Source organism: Erigeron canadensis, chromosome 3 (assembly GCF_010389155.1).
Source record: "Erigeron canadensis isolate Cc75 chromosome 3, C_canadensis_v1, whole genome shotgun sequence".
Lineage (NCBI taxonomy): Eukaryota > Viridiplantae > Streptophyta > Magnoliopsida > Asterales > Asteraceae > Erigeron > Erigeron canadensis.
The window spans coordinates 35,739,987-35,752,899 of NC_057763.1; the positions used below are offsets into that span (position 1 = coordinate 35,739,987).

Below are 12,913 nucleotides of genomic sequence, written 5' to 3' on the forward strand. Positions count from 1 at the left end.
ACATGACTTGTATGTTTTAAGAAACACCATCCAAGAATACATACTTTGTCATGGTAGAATTAAACAGTCCTTTATAAAATTTTCTTTTAGCAACGTAGTTTCGATTAAAGCAACCTCACACACTATAATCAATGCTAAAAGTCTATCCAGTCGAAACCTACGCCCACTATTTTTAAGTTTTTTTTTTCTTTTTTTAGACGGCAATATATTAAAATAAAAGGCCACCAGCAAAATAATAAATAACCCAAAAGTACAAGATTACAAATAAATTACAAATATAAGCCCCAAAGAACACGCCAAAACTACGGAACAAGAAGAGGGCAATTAAGCCATTCAACCCAAGAAATTCGTTTCTTTTTGCATCTACACGAATGCCACATATAGGACTGGGTTACAATGAGATCATACAGGAACTCTTTGCGATTCTTCCCGTTGTTAAAAACCTCCTCATTTCTATATTTCCAGATCGACCACCATACACAATATATAATAGCCTCAACAATATTTTTCTTATCCTTAGATACATGCATGTTATCGATACAAGTAATAATATTAGTAGGACCTTGCAGAGGAATAGGCGCAATTTGATCTCTAAATGATAAATTGATCTCGTATAGACATTTTGGATGTTGCTATTGACATATATCTTTTATTTTTTAATCATATTATGTCTCCCAAATTACCAATGAGAGTGTATTGTGTGACAATATAAAGTTAAGAAAAGCCAGAACATTTGTATGAAATAACAAAATAATATTTATAATGATTGCTAATAAGTGGGACGGGATGCAAAAGGTATGTAAGACCATTCTTAACCCTTCACTATTTTATCTATATTTTTTCATGCTACAGCGGTTTTATCTTCCGATCATCGTCATCTTCTTTTTTTCCCCCTTAACCATCCACCTTCAAATTCAATATTTTAATATATCCAACAATAGACCACAATATTTAATAAAAATAAACCAAACAATATAAAGCAAAGAAATGAACTCATCATTCGTAAAGGTAGGGTGAAGAGGTCAGGGGGACAAAAAAAATGGGTAAAACTTGAAAGGGTTAAGAAGACCATGGTGAAAGATAGGTGATATTTTGGCTAGGTGAACACTATCACTTACTTCTTTTTCTTTTTTTTTTTTTTAAATTTTTTGTATTGTCTTTGTGTATTTTGATTGGGATTTACTATTTAGTTATATTATGGAATATTAAATTGAGTAATGTGAGCCAAATAATAAATTAATGGTTAAAAAAAAATGCTAAATGAGATGAGAAGATGATAATGATGTGATTGAAAAAGTATAAATAAAATAAATAAACGGTTATGAATGATTTTGTAGGTGTTCACCATTTTCTCATCACTTACCTATTTTACCTACACCTTTAAACAATTCACTTTCATCACTTAGATTTTAATTTTTTTTTTAAACGGTTTTCATGTACTAGTGTGAAATAGATATCTGAAAAGATTATGCACCATGCGGTTCAAAGACTCAAAGTGGACCCAAGATGAGTATGGTTTTAAGGTAAAGTTTCATATGATCATAGAAAGTTTAAGTTAATGTACAAAAGTATGTACATTAGCTCAAGCTCAACCTAAAGAAAACGATCTTCAACTTAGCAAGTTCGGCTTACAGCCTTAGGAGACAAATTGGTGTAAATATTAAATGGTTACTAATAATAACCACTAAATAATTACACCAATCCACCTATTAAATATTACTAGAAGCAACCATTCGATAATTACACCAATTCGTCTCTCATGAACATGAATCCACAACCTTTAGGTTGATAAGTCACCCCAATAAGCAACAGTCACATATCACTTATCGAAGGTTTCACAATACCATACCATACCATAGCAATTACAATATATGCAAAATCAAACATTTCCTCAAAAGTACTACGCATTGACACTCATAAACAATCATAAAATACAAAACAAAATCAACACTTCGAACGTAAAAGTAGTATACACACTACCATATAACAAGAGACAACCTCACCCCAGCCATAGAATATGTGAAACACAAAAGCTTAATTTATAAGTTATAACTTGAGCCACTCTAAACAAGGGCAACACCCCCAGCAAAACCTAGCAGGATAGTAGTCCTTTAAATACACATCCCGGGTAAAACCGATGATGTAGAAGCTGAAGGTCTGACCACGGTTAACCATTGTGACACGTGTAACCGGGATGACAGAGATCGTATGCCTCTCACATATGACCCTAGCAGTTGGAGGGATGGACGGTCGTTCTGAAATCACCTCCGAAGAAAACTGGTTCAAGAAGAATGAATCGGCAAAGTAAGCAGGGGTGCAATGGTAGGCCTGCGTGTTGCACAACTGGACCCCTTTGGCTTGGTGGAACACATCATCTGGAACTGAAGCCGCTCCACTTGTAGCATTCAGTTTTCGAGTATAATGTGTGTCCCTGCAAACAGATTTAAAATCTTAAAAACATTTTTGTGTCATAAGATCGAATTACACATATCAAGTTTAAAATTTTTTGGCAGAGTTAAAAGTTAAACTACCAAATCTTTGTCCTATATGAGCTTGTAATGGTGGTTTTATATGAATGCAAAAATCTCTAATGAAAATATAGAATTCATACCATTTAACAACTGCTATTTTACGTGTCAAAAGAGAACCACTGCCTGCACATTTTAAGCATTTTATTAGCCCACGAGATCCACAAGTTGCACAAGGTATCTTCCCTTTTCCGTTACATTTCACACATCTGCATACATAGAAAACATCTTTCAGTCAGCAGTTAAAAGTACAACGAAGTTGTCATTGTTCATTATTTATTTTAATTTCTTTAGCAACTTCTCATGTGAGTGAAAATTAGAGAAAATGTAAAGCTTACATTGTATCAGATCCATCTCTATGAGCAATTAGACCCCTCCCGTAACAGGAAGCACACGGACTCATCTGATTTTCTTTATAAAGTCCAGGTTCCTGATCTGCATTGCATGTAGCACAAACAATATCTCCTCTTCCAGCACATTCTGTTATTGAACCAAAAACGTAACCATTTATTAAAGAATGATGAATCAATCAATCTGCATTGCAAATTTGCAATCATCTATGAAAATTCAATAATATTTAGGCGATTACCTGAGCATTTCTCAACAGTTTCAGAATGGGGAATATTGGTACGTGACTCTTTGTGATGTGTAAATAGAACGGGGAATTCTGATCTTAAATCTAGTTCCCAAACACCAAGTTCAGGACCTTTATCTTTTCCATCAATATTGTTACCATGATATGGTTCAGTTTCAGTTATAACTTCCCTTTCCTCCACAAAAGTTTCAAGAGTCCCAACATAGACATTGCAGTCTTCAACAGAATGGATCTTCCATGTACGAGCAGGACGACTTCCCCAACAGCAACGATGACCAACATGATCAATCAGTAATTCCCGAATCTCCACTTCATCCAATATTTGCCTGAAAAAATTTACTATTTAAATTATTATAAAATGCATTAACACAATTAAGGATCAAACTATACAAATTGGTCTTCGAGAGGCACATGGCTAGGGGATTTCAATTATTCATTTTCCAAAGACCATACTTTTAAGTAGGACAAACTGACAAACATATTAAGATGACTAAGCCATACTGGAGAAGCATTAAAAATGTGGCCTAGAGTTTACCTATGAGGATGTTCAGTTTTACCAGATTGTCCTCCATATCCAGCTTCATATGGAAAAGCTTGCTCTGCAACAAAAGTGAAAACTTTTAAACATGCATAATAACACAGAAACATGAGCTCCAATGACCAAGTAAGCATAATGATTCATATTTTATGTTTAACAGTATATATAAAGAATGATGAAATCTTATAATTGCTATAGTCTATGATTAGATGGTTTTACATATTTATAAGAATACGAGTTTCTTGCGTAGTAACCTTATAGTGGTAGCCAAATAAATATGTTTTGTGAATAAACTTTTGAAGGATATGGGTGTTGTACGTGAAACGGTGGGAGTGAGATAGATATTTTCCTTAGGACTAAGTATCATTTTTCTTTTCTTTATTATCTTTGAGTTATTGTATGCTATCTACATTACTAAATCTTGTGGCCATAAATTGCCAAGTCACAAGAATATCGCAAAATCTAAGTAAAAGTGAACACCTTGGTAATAAAATTCATCATCACAATCAGCAGTTAATGTCAAACACATCAAACGATCACATAGAGAATTTATTCAAGTTCTTATTAGAAGAGTTCAGTTCCTTATCTTGTTGGTTTCTATTTCAACTTTAGCGTATACTCCATAGAAAACTTTAGGTAATGTCTTTCTCTTTTTATACATGTTTTTCCAAATTTGTGGGAACTTCAAAAGTTCATGAAATATACGATGCTAATTTATCCCCATATGGTTTCAAATAAGTGTAAAACTTATAACGGTTGTACATCAGTACTAACCGTCTCTATGTACAGAGATTGGTGTTCTATAATAGCAAGATGAAAAGAATGAAAAAAACCTTTCCTACATAACCGCCTCGCATGCCAGAGGAGTGAAATCCAACATAACCGTTCTTTTCTAAATATGTACAATCCTACTTTCATCCAAAGCTTAATCCAACACCAGACAGTGGAGTGGTGCGTTTTTGAAGTTAGAAATAGCTTTACATTATTAAAATTTTATTTCATCTTAGTTTACTTTTTTGAACAATCAAATGAGACTTGACTATAAAAGTCGACTGACTGGTCGCACGTACACCGCCAAAAGAAGATGTCACATAAGCACCACAGGGAAACAATTTTTACTTTGTGTGGTCACACTAATATCTACTAATTAATATAAAAAAGACACATCACAAACATAAACACTCATAAAGCAGTGTGGTAAACACCACAATGTAGCCACCATGGTGAAAATTATGCAGGTCTCGGTGTGGCTTCATTGCGAAACGGAGGTTGTGTTAGTAATTGGTACCTAGGGTGTACCCGCACAATGCAGCAAAAACAAACACTCCATCTTCGCTTTGCAACTCGTTTTATCATAGATGTACTTGTGTAATGCACAGAAATTACACATGTCAAGTTCTTAAGGTTTAAGGTTGATTTTTAGGCATATGAATTAGGTTGATTAATCATTTTCCATAGAGAAAGGATAATGAAAAATCAACCTAATTAGTATGACTAAAGATATGCCTAATAGTAACATATTTATAACGCAAAATTATAACCGAATGCGTAAATGAATTATAAGGTTGAAAGTATTAACATTTGATGAAAAAAATGGTTGTTGATTACAATAATGAGTAATTGTTGATACTAAAATTATTGTATACTGCCATATAATTGATACTAAAAGAAATCGATATGGATTGTACCGGTAATGTACGGAGGCGGTTCAGGTGAACTGATCAAGGGGGCATGAAGAGAAGGAGGATAACGATGATGATCAAAACCACCACCACCACCACCGGCGGTAGCAGCAGAACGGATTTCATCAACGTTGACATCAGAAGCAGCAGTTGGAAAACCCATAACTGATCCTCCTGCTGCTGCTGTTCCTTTCCTTCCTACAGATGGATAGCTATGCCATTTATCATCGTCATCATCCACAATTTCACTTTTTACTGCAAAACACCATTAAATTTATTCCAATTTTATTATTACTAGTAGGAGGATTATAATTAATTAACAATTTTACAGCAGGTAAATTTGGGTAAATACCTTCACTAGTAGTAGTACTGAGCAAGGGTTTTTGCTCCATTTCCTTTTTGTTCTTCTTATTACGGAGTATTATTTTTGGGATGAAGATAGCCGATGAACACAGTTTTTGTAACGGTGGAAACAGGGTTGGTTGGTTTGTTTGTTTCTGTATTAAATTAAATTAAAACTATATAATAAATAAATAAAAATTTGCTTAAACAGCAAGGAAATACATACATACTACAGCAAGGGAGGGAAGTCAAAGTCAAAATGATAATTTTCTATTTTTATTTTCTTGTTGAACGGCTAAAGTCAGGATGATATACACCACCTCCTGTTATTAACTGTACACCACCAAATATATTTTAAAGTATTATATAGTACAATACTATATAACATGTTTGGTATACAGATTACTTTAATGGTATATGTGAACCGTAAGCATTTTTGTGATTACAAATGATAATTCTTTACTACTTAGAAGAAAAGATTATTGTAAAAGAATATATTATTAGTCTTATAAAGTATATATTTATTTATTATATATTTTCATCTATAAATTTAATTAAAAATCATTGATAATAATATATGTTTGAATACCTAAATAGTTAAGTTACATTTCAGGTATTAATTAAAGTTTAGCAGTATATTATCCGCGCAATGCGGCGGTAGTTGTAGCAACGACAATCTGATGATGGGAGAAATTGTTGGTGGTAGATGAGATGTTGAATGGTGTATATAATTGATTTAAAAGTAAATAATGTAAAGTATTAATTGAGGTACTTTAAAAGATAAATGCATGGTTAATGTAATTTAATCATAAAATATTAGGGGTATAGTAGGTGAAAATATTTTAAGGGCACTAAGTGAAAATGTTACATTTTTTCAACGCTTTCAAAAATAAAATGATATTCCTTTTATGATACTAGCATGGTGCACACCCAAATGCGGCGGCGGTGATTGTAATGTGGTCATGACTGGTGGTGGTGGCGACTGATAGTGATGACGATGATCAATGTAGGCTATTAATGTAAATGTAATCAATATAATGGTTAGTGTAAAACTGTAAATTATTTTAAGAATTGAAGAACTGGTGGTGTAAATTATTTCATTAAGGATATTTTAGTTATATTAGTGGAAATAATTAAATTAGTGAAAAAAAGATGATTTAAAAAAAGAGGAAGGGGTAATTTAGTAATATTGAATAAAATAACTTTCAACATTTTCATAAATAAAGTGGGTATTTATTTTTATAGTGGTGATGGGTGGCAGCAGCGACTGATAATAGTGACGATGAATAATGTAGATTATTGTGTACATGTAATTAATATAGTGGATAGTGTAGTTATTTTAAGAGTTGAGAGACTGATAGTGTAATTTATTTCATTAAGGGTATTTTAAGTATATTAGTGGAGATAATTAAATTAGTGAATAAAGATGATGATAATGTAAAAAAAGAGTAAGGATGTTATAGTCATATTGCATAGAGTAATTTTAACATTTCTATAAATAAGGAAGGCTATTCTTTTTATTTGTAGATATAGATGATTAATTCTTGTAAAAATTAGTCTAAAAATCATCCTAAAAGCTTTATAACATGATAAGTGTTATCGATTAATTTTCTTTGCTAATCTCATCCCCTTATTTTGCCACATGTCCCAATCTAATAGTTGGGAGGATTTTTAGTCTATTGTTTTAGGATGATTTACCATCTTTCTTCTTTTATATATAAATATAGATATAGATATAGTATAGAATGTAGTATTTTAGAATTTAGTTTTTTTTTTTGAAATAAAAAGAATAAAAATAAACTCATATATCACCGCAAATCATATCGGAACACTTGTATGTTTTGCTTTGTCATGTACCTAATTTATATATTATTGAAAGATATAATTATGATATATAATTATAATTTTTGAAAGGTGTTAATCATTTAATAGGGGATTTAATTTAGGTTGTTTTAATTGGATCTGTTAGAAAACCTTCTTACCCTCAATACCTTATAAGAAGAAAATTCTCCAATTAAATTGCCTAAAGACATAACATTTAATTGGGATAAAACCTTATCTTCTCGGCAAAACTCTAACCTGGATCTTACATTGATGAAAGAATTATGTGAGATATCTTTGCATCAGACATGTGTGAGATATCTTAAAACTCTATATAATATAGGGTTAAGTACAAAAATGATCCATGTGGTTTGTCAAATTTGCAGTTTTCATTCATCCGTTAACTTTTTGGTCGAAATTATCCCTATAGTTTGCATTTCGTCCCTACTTCTGTTAAGTCCCCCATGTATAAGTCACGTGAGGGGCATTTTTGTCATTTCATTCCATTTTTCCCCACTTCTTTAAAATCATCCTCGTGATTTGTTCTTTTTTACAATTTTCATCCCTGTAGTTAATATTATTTTTTTTAATTTCAGAATGCGAGTATTTAATAAAATTACATTACATAATCTTTTATTTATATACATATATTTACGAATATTATGATATGTATAAACAATAAGTCTCATTTAAAGAAGCAGACTAATGGTTCGCTCTATCGAAAAATGAGGCTTGTTATTATCCGTATTGAAATTACCTAAATAACAATGTATCAGAAATGAGTGGTCGACAAATTTTTTTTTTCGAAGTCAGAAAAAGTATCAATAACAACTTTTATCAACCACTCATTTCTGATACTTTGTTTACCCTACAACTTCAACCTAGGGATGAACATATGATCCGAAAACCTGAGATCCGACCCAGGCCCTCCTAAACCGAACTGCCGGATAAGGTAACGAGCGGGATCACTGGTTCGATTTTGTTGCATTGCTGGGTTTTGTGTTGGGCCAAGCGAGGCCGTCTCTGAAGATTTACAGGCCTCAGACGGATCGAAAAAAAGGCACCCTAAAGTAGGCGTAACAAATTAAATTATATACCGTATTTTTTAAAAAACATCATAAATGTTATACTAAAATATATAGCAACTGTTATTTAAAGATATGAAATTATATAAACACATAGTTAACATGAGCAATATAAAAATATAAAACACAAAATAATAACAGGGATGAACAAATGTTTATATTAAAAAAAACTTTATAGTGATAAAAATTGCAAAAAGAACGGACCACAAGGACGATTTTATAGGTTCACACCGCGGAAAAGGTGACTTGCACATCGGAGACTTAATAAAAGTAGGGATGAAGTACAGAACAAAGGGATGATTTTGAAGTTAGGAGGGATGAAAAATTGCAAAAGTGATAATCCATTTGCACTTAACCCTATAATATAATATCAACATATCTGACTTTGATAACATACGGGATAATTTTAATAAATCAATCGAAATCTATCATACATTAATGATAAATATCAATATCCCCAGAAATAGAGGCCAAAATGAACTCAGAGAACTAGAGAAGTATTCATAATTTCGTATCTATCATATCATTCTCGTGTGATATTCAAACCCAAGATTGCATAAATAAAATAAAACAACATATATATATATATATAGATTAATCAACAAAAAGTAGCTAGTAATATCAATTCACATGATCGATCAATTCGGCACCGAGTGAGGCTTAAAGTGCGCGCATCGTCTCAAAAGCTTGACAATATTCTCGTCAGAATCCTCAGGAAGTGGCCTAACCGTGAAGTAAGTCTGCAAAAAATTAGTCAACAAAATCGCGGCCGCCACCAGCAAGGCCATCGTCTTCCAAGGACTACTAAAATACAGCGTTATCAGCTCCGCCACCCACGTCTTATAGTTGCTTTTGCAATGCTTCTCGATCCCTCTCCGAAGCTGACTAAACATATAAAGATTAACCGCTGGTGCTTCAATCTCATCAAACATTTTCACCACTTCCTCATCTCTTCCAAGACTATGTAGCAAAATGTCGCTGTTTCGTAACTCCTTCACATCGTCACGTTGAATAACTAACGATTTCATCACTCGGATATAAGTTGAGACCCGGAAATCATTTGGGTTATGTGGGCACATCTCGTATGCGATCATGTTTAGATAAATAGCTTTCGTGTTTGAAGATATCGCTCTGGGCACGAGCTCAAGCTTACCGTAACAACAACGAGAGTGAAACTTTATGTCTTCGTTTGAAGACTCGTCGTGTGTACGTTTTAAGAAAATGCCTTTTCCTCTGAGTTCCATTACTGAAGGAAAAGATCGGTTTCGTTTTACATAGTTATAATCTTCATCCACCTTTTCGGTCTGTTTAGCCCATACATACCATTTGGAAGACTTAGTTGACCCGAGATTAAGAGAAGCCGAAAGTGAGATGAAATATGACCGATAAAGCTCGAGAAGATGCAGGGGCTGCTTGTTCTCGAGTACCTTTTCGTTCTTCATCATCACCTCGCCGTAGTTTAAATAATTAAAGAACTTGTTTAGTATCTTTTCACCTTTATCTTCTGGAAACCTTAAATCCAACAGAACTTCAAGGACTACAAAAGGGATTTGGTTTTCGAGTAAAAAAATGTCGCGAACGACGTTAGCAAACCCCAATGCGCCTAAATATTCATTATGTAACAACACTTTATTGATTCCACTCGATATGCAATCTATAAATAACAAAATGAAGCAACCGTCATGTGTCATCATTCGATTAAACGCGTCGTCGTTGTACTCATCAGTTGAACCGTCTATATAACATTTTCTAGCATCCTGTACCACCTCAAACACCTTGTTGTATATTGAGCTAATGGACTTTCCGCTGCTTAATTGAAACTCTTCGAGTGTTATGAGCTTGTATTTCTCGGATTGGGCTAGTTCTGTTCGGTTATGATGATACGGGCCAAGTGAAACCACTGCTGGCTCGTAGTACTGGCGGTTTGTATGACCCTTTTCGCCTCTTAAGAGTAAAGGTGGTAGCTTTCCGATATGGCGTTTGCGTTCATAGCGTTTGGTGGTCTCGTGGCCTCTAATGCAGCCGTCCCACTCCTTGACCAGGGCATTGTTGTTGTTGTTGGTTATTGGTTGAGTACCTGGTATTTCAATCTTTATTGCATCCTCATTTTCATCAGACATCATGGAGTTGGAGTACGGCTTGCTGTTTATTGAATGGATCAAGTATTCAGATAATAATTAAAGATCTAAATGATGCAGAAATAACAAACGGTTGAAATGATATAAACTGTTACATAAAGGACTAATAGAAATACTAACACCTAAAAACCCAAAGGTACAGTACTACATTTTTGAGTTATACTAATTTTTAACAACTTTTTCAAAATGGTAGGCAAATTGAGTATATTATTAGAGAAATACTAAAATGCAAAGTCGAATAAGTCAAAGTTCTAGTTTGACTATAATGAAGAACAGTTAACAATAGCATAAGTAGGAATTAATCCCAACTATGTCTATATGGCTTATAAATGGTTCATAAGATAATATAAACAATACTCGTCGTAAATATAACAAAAAATAATAGGAATGAAACCAAAACAATACGTGATGGTGTATCGTTTTATTATAAAGAAAAAAAAATGATGTAGCCGCACACACATAATTAACAGATATGAAATATCACTCCAACTTTGTTTTAACTTTTTACCATAGAACTTCAATTTATTTGATCGTACTCCCTTTGCCAACGGTGTATATTGTTATCATTACAAGAATTATGCATACATGTATTATAATGACATTCATGTACTGTAGTTATATACTTATATATAGTAGTACTATATAACAAGGCATATAGCCTACTTTTACGAAAAATAAAATAAAAATTCAATATATATATAAAACAGCAAAGGCTAATTAAACAAAAAAAACTGTTAGGACGGATTGGCTGGTTTTTTTATATTGCAAAATAAGATTAAAAGAAATATAGTTATATGCACTAAAGCTCTTATTAAACTATGAAAGATAGAAGTAGAGGTACCTTTGTGGTGCCACTGAAGTCATGGGATGAATATATCTTTGTTTGAATTGGTGGTCATATAATATATACTCGTACATAAAAGCTGCACTTTAAGTTAGAGAGAATAAGTAATTTGCTTGCAACTTTGGGCAACCAACTTAGCATTGATCTTACGCATTTATATTCTTTTAATTGCAGTAAATTTAACACGTTGCAAGGAACTATTTAGTTTTTCTTAGGATACTATTTAGTGCAACAAAACTATGTATGTAACAATATAAACCAATTTCACCAGTACCTAGTAATATTACATAAAGAAAAAAATGATGGATCGGCCCGTGTAATAGGGTCAAAGTTCAATTTTTACCATAAGATAGTTTAGAAATAGAAATAAAATAAAGTTGACACTAAAATAAAAATCATTATGCTTTTAATCTATCAATTAAAAATTTCATGAGGCATGACCCTTCTCTTACAAATATAGCATCTCTATTTCTTCATCTTCTTTGCGAATTTTTATTCCCTGAAAGATAATTGCCTTCCAAATTGAGTAATCTCCATGTGACAAGTTCCTTTTCATTTCACAGAACCCAATCTTATTCATCAATCGTTCTTGTTTCCTTTGACTTGACGAGAATCATACTCCGGCTCTCTTTGTGACTCCATTCTTCTCCCGTCCGATACCATTGTCGGCCCAGCAGGCTCGAACAAGGCTTCTAACTCATGCACCATTGTGGAACTTGCACTCAATTTAGGAAAAACAGATGTAAGTATATGTATATCTGACTTTATTTATGAACATTATAAGAAAAGTAAGCATCCCACTTTGTGCTGGTCAAATTTTAATAAATACTCCTTATGTGACAAGGTTTTCATCGCCCTAGTGGAGCCGATAGTAGCACATTGATTCCCTTACCTTTTAATTTTTGTCTTTTGTGATTGGTAAATTTTGGTCCTTTGACATATCGGTTCCCTTCGAGGCTCCCTTATACGTCGACTCATCATCGGGAGGATTAGTCCTAATCAGCACCACATCAGTAAAAAACCATCTAAGAACTAATCCCCTTAAAACCAACTTTATACCCAGGACTAGTCTTGGACCCATCATTTATTTTATTATTCACTCACAAATAAAAAAGGTTAAACAACTCGTCCTTGGGGGGACGAATGGGCCAACGATGAGTCCAACCCCGCGGTGTACAAAGGAGGGACGAACCAAGGATGGGGGTATAAGGCACCTCCTTACCCCTTCACACTTGAGCTCTTTTTGACTCTTTTCGGCAAGTATAGGAGGGGCCACATGTCAAAAGCTTATTGGTTCAAAAATTTGTCAAAGTTACCAAAATATAATTCTCAACACCATT

The 12,913-nt window shown here is 33.3% G+C and overlaps 2 protein-coding genes across 2 annotated transcripts; both read right to left on the reverse strand.

The window, feature by feature from the left end:
* Window positions 1-1,753: 1,753 nt before the first annotated feature.
* LOC122592815 (protein SSUH2 homolog) lies at window positions 1,754-5,843 on the reverse strand. Its single transcript, XM_043765129.1, has 7 exons — window positions 5,696-5,843; window positions 5,350-5,598; window positions 3,659-3,722; window positions 3,118-3,449; window positions 2,867-3,008; window positions 2,612-2,737; window positions 1,754-2,431 (listed from the first exon to the last, which is right to left on the reverse strand). The coding sequence occupies exons 1-7, from the start codon at window positions 5,733-5,735 to the stop codon at window positions 2,047-2,049; spliced, it is 1,338 nt and encodes a 445-aa protein (XP_043621064.1). The 5' UTR covers window positions 5,736-5,843; the 3' UTR covers window positions 1,754-2,046.
* Window positions 5,844-9,186: 3,343 nt separating this feature from the next.
* LOC122593687 (UPF0481 protein At3g47200-like) lies at window positions 9,187-12,491 on the reverse strand. Its single transcript, XM_043766131.1, has 3 exons — window positions 12,026-12,491; window positions 11,571-11,652; window positions 9,187-10,733 (listed from the first exon to the last, which is right to left on the reverse strand). The coding sequence occupies exons 2-3, from the start codon at window positions 11,645-11,647 to the stop codon at window positions 9,230-9,232; spliced, it is 1,581 nt and encodes a 526-aa protein (XP_043622066.1). The 5' UTR covers window positions 11,648-11,652; window positions 12,026-12,491; the 3' UTR covers window positions 9,187-9,229.
* Between the last annotated feature and the right edge of the window lie 422 nt (window positions 12,492-12,913).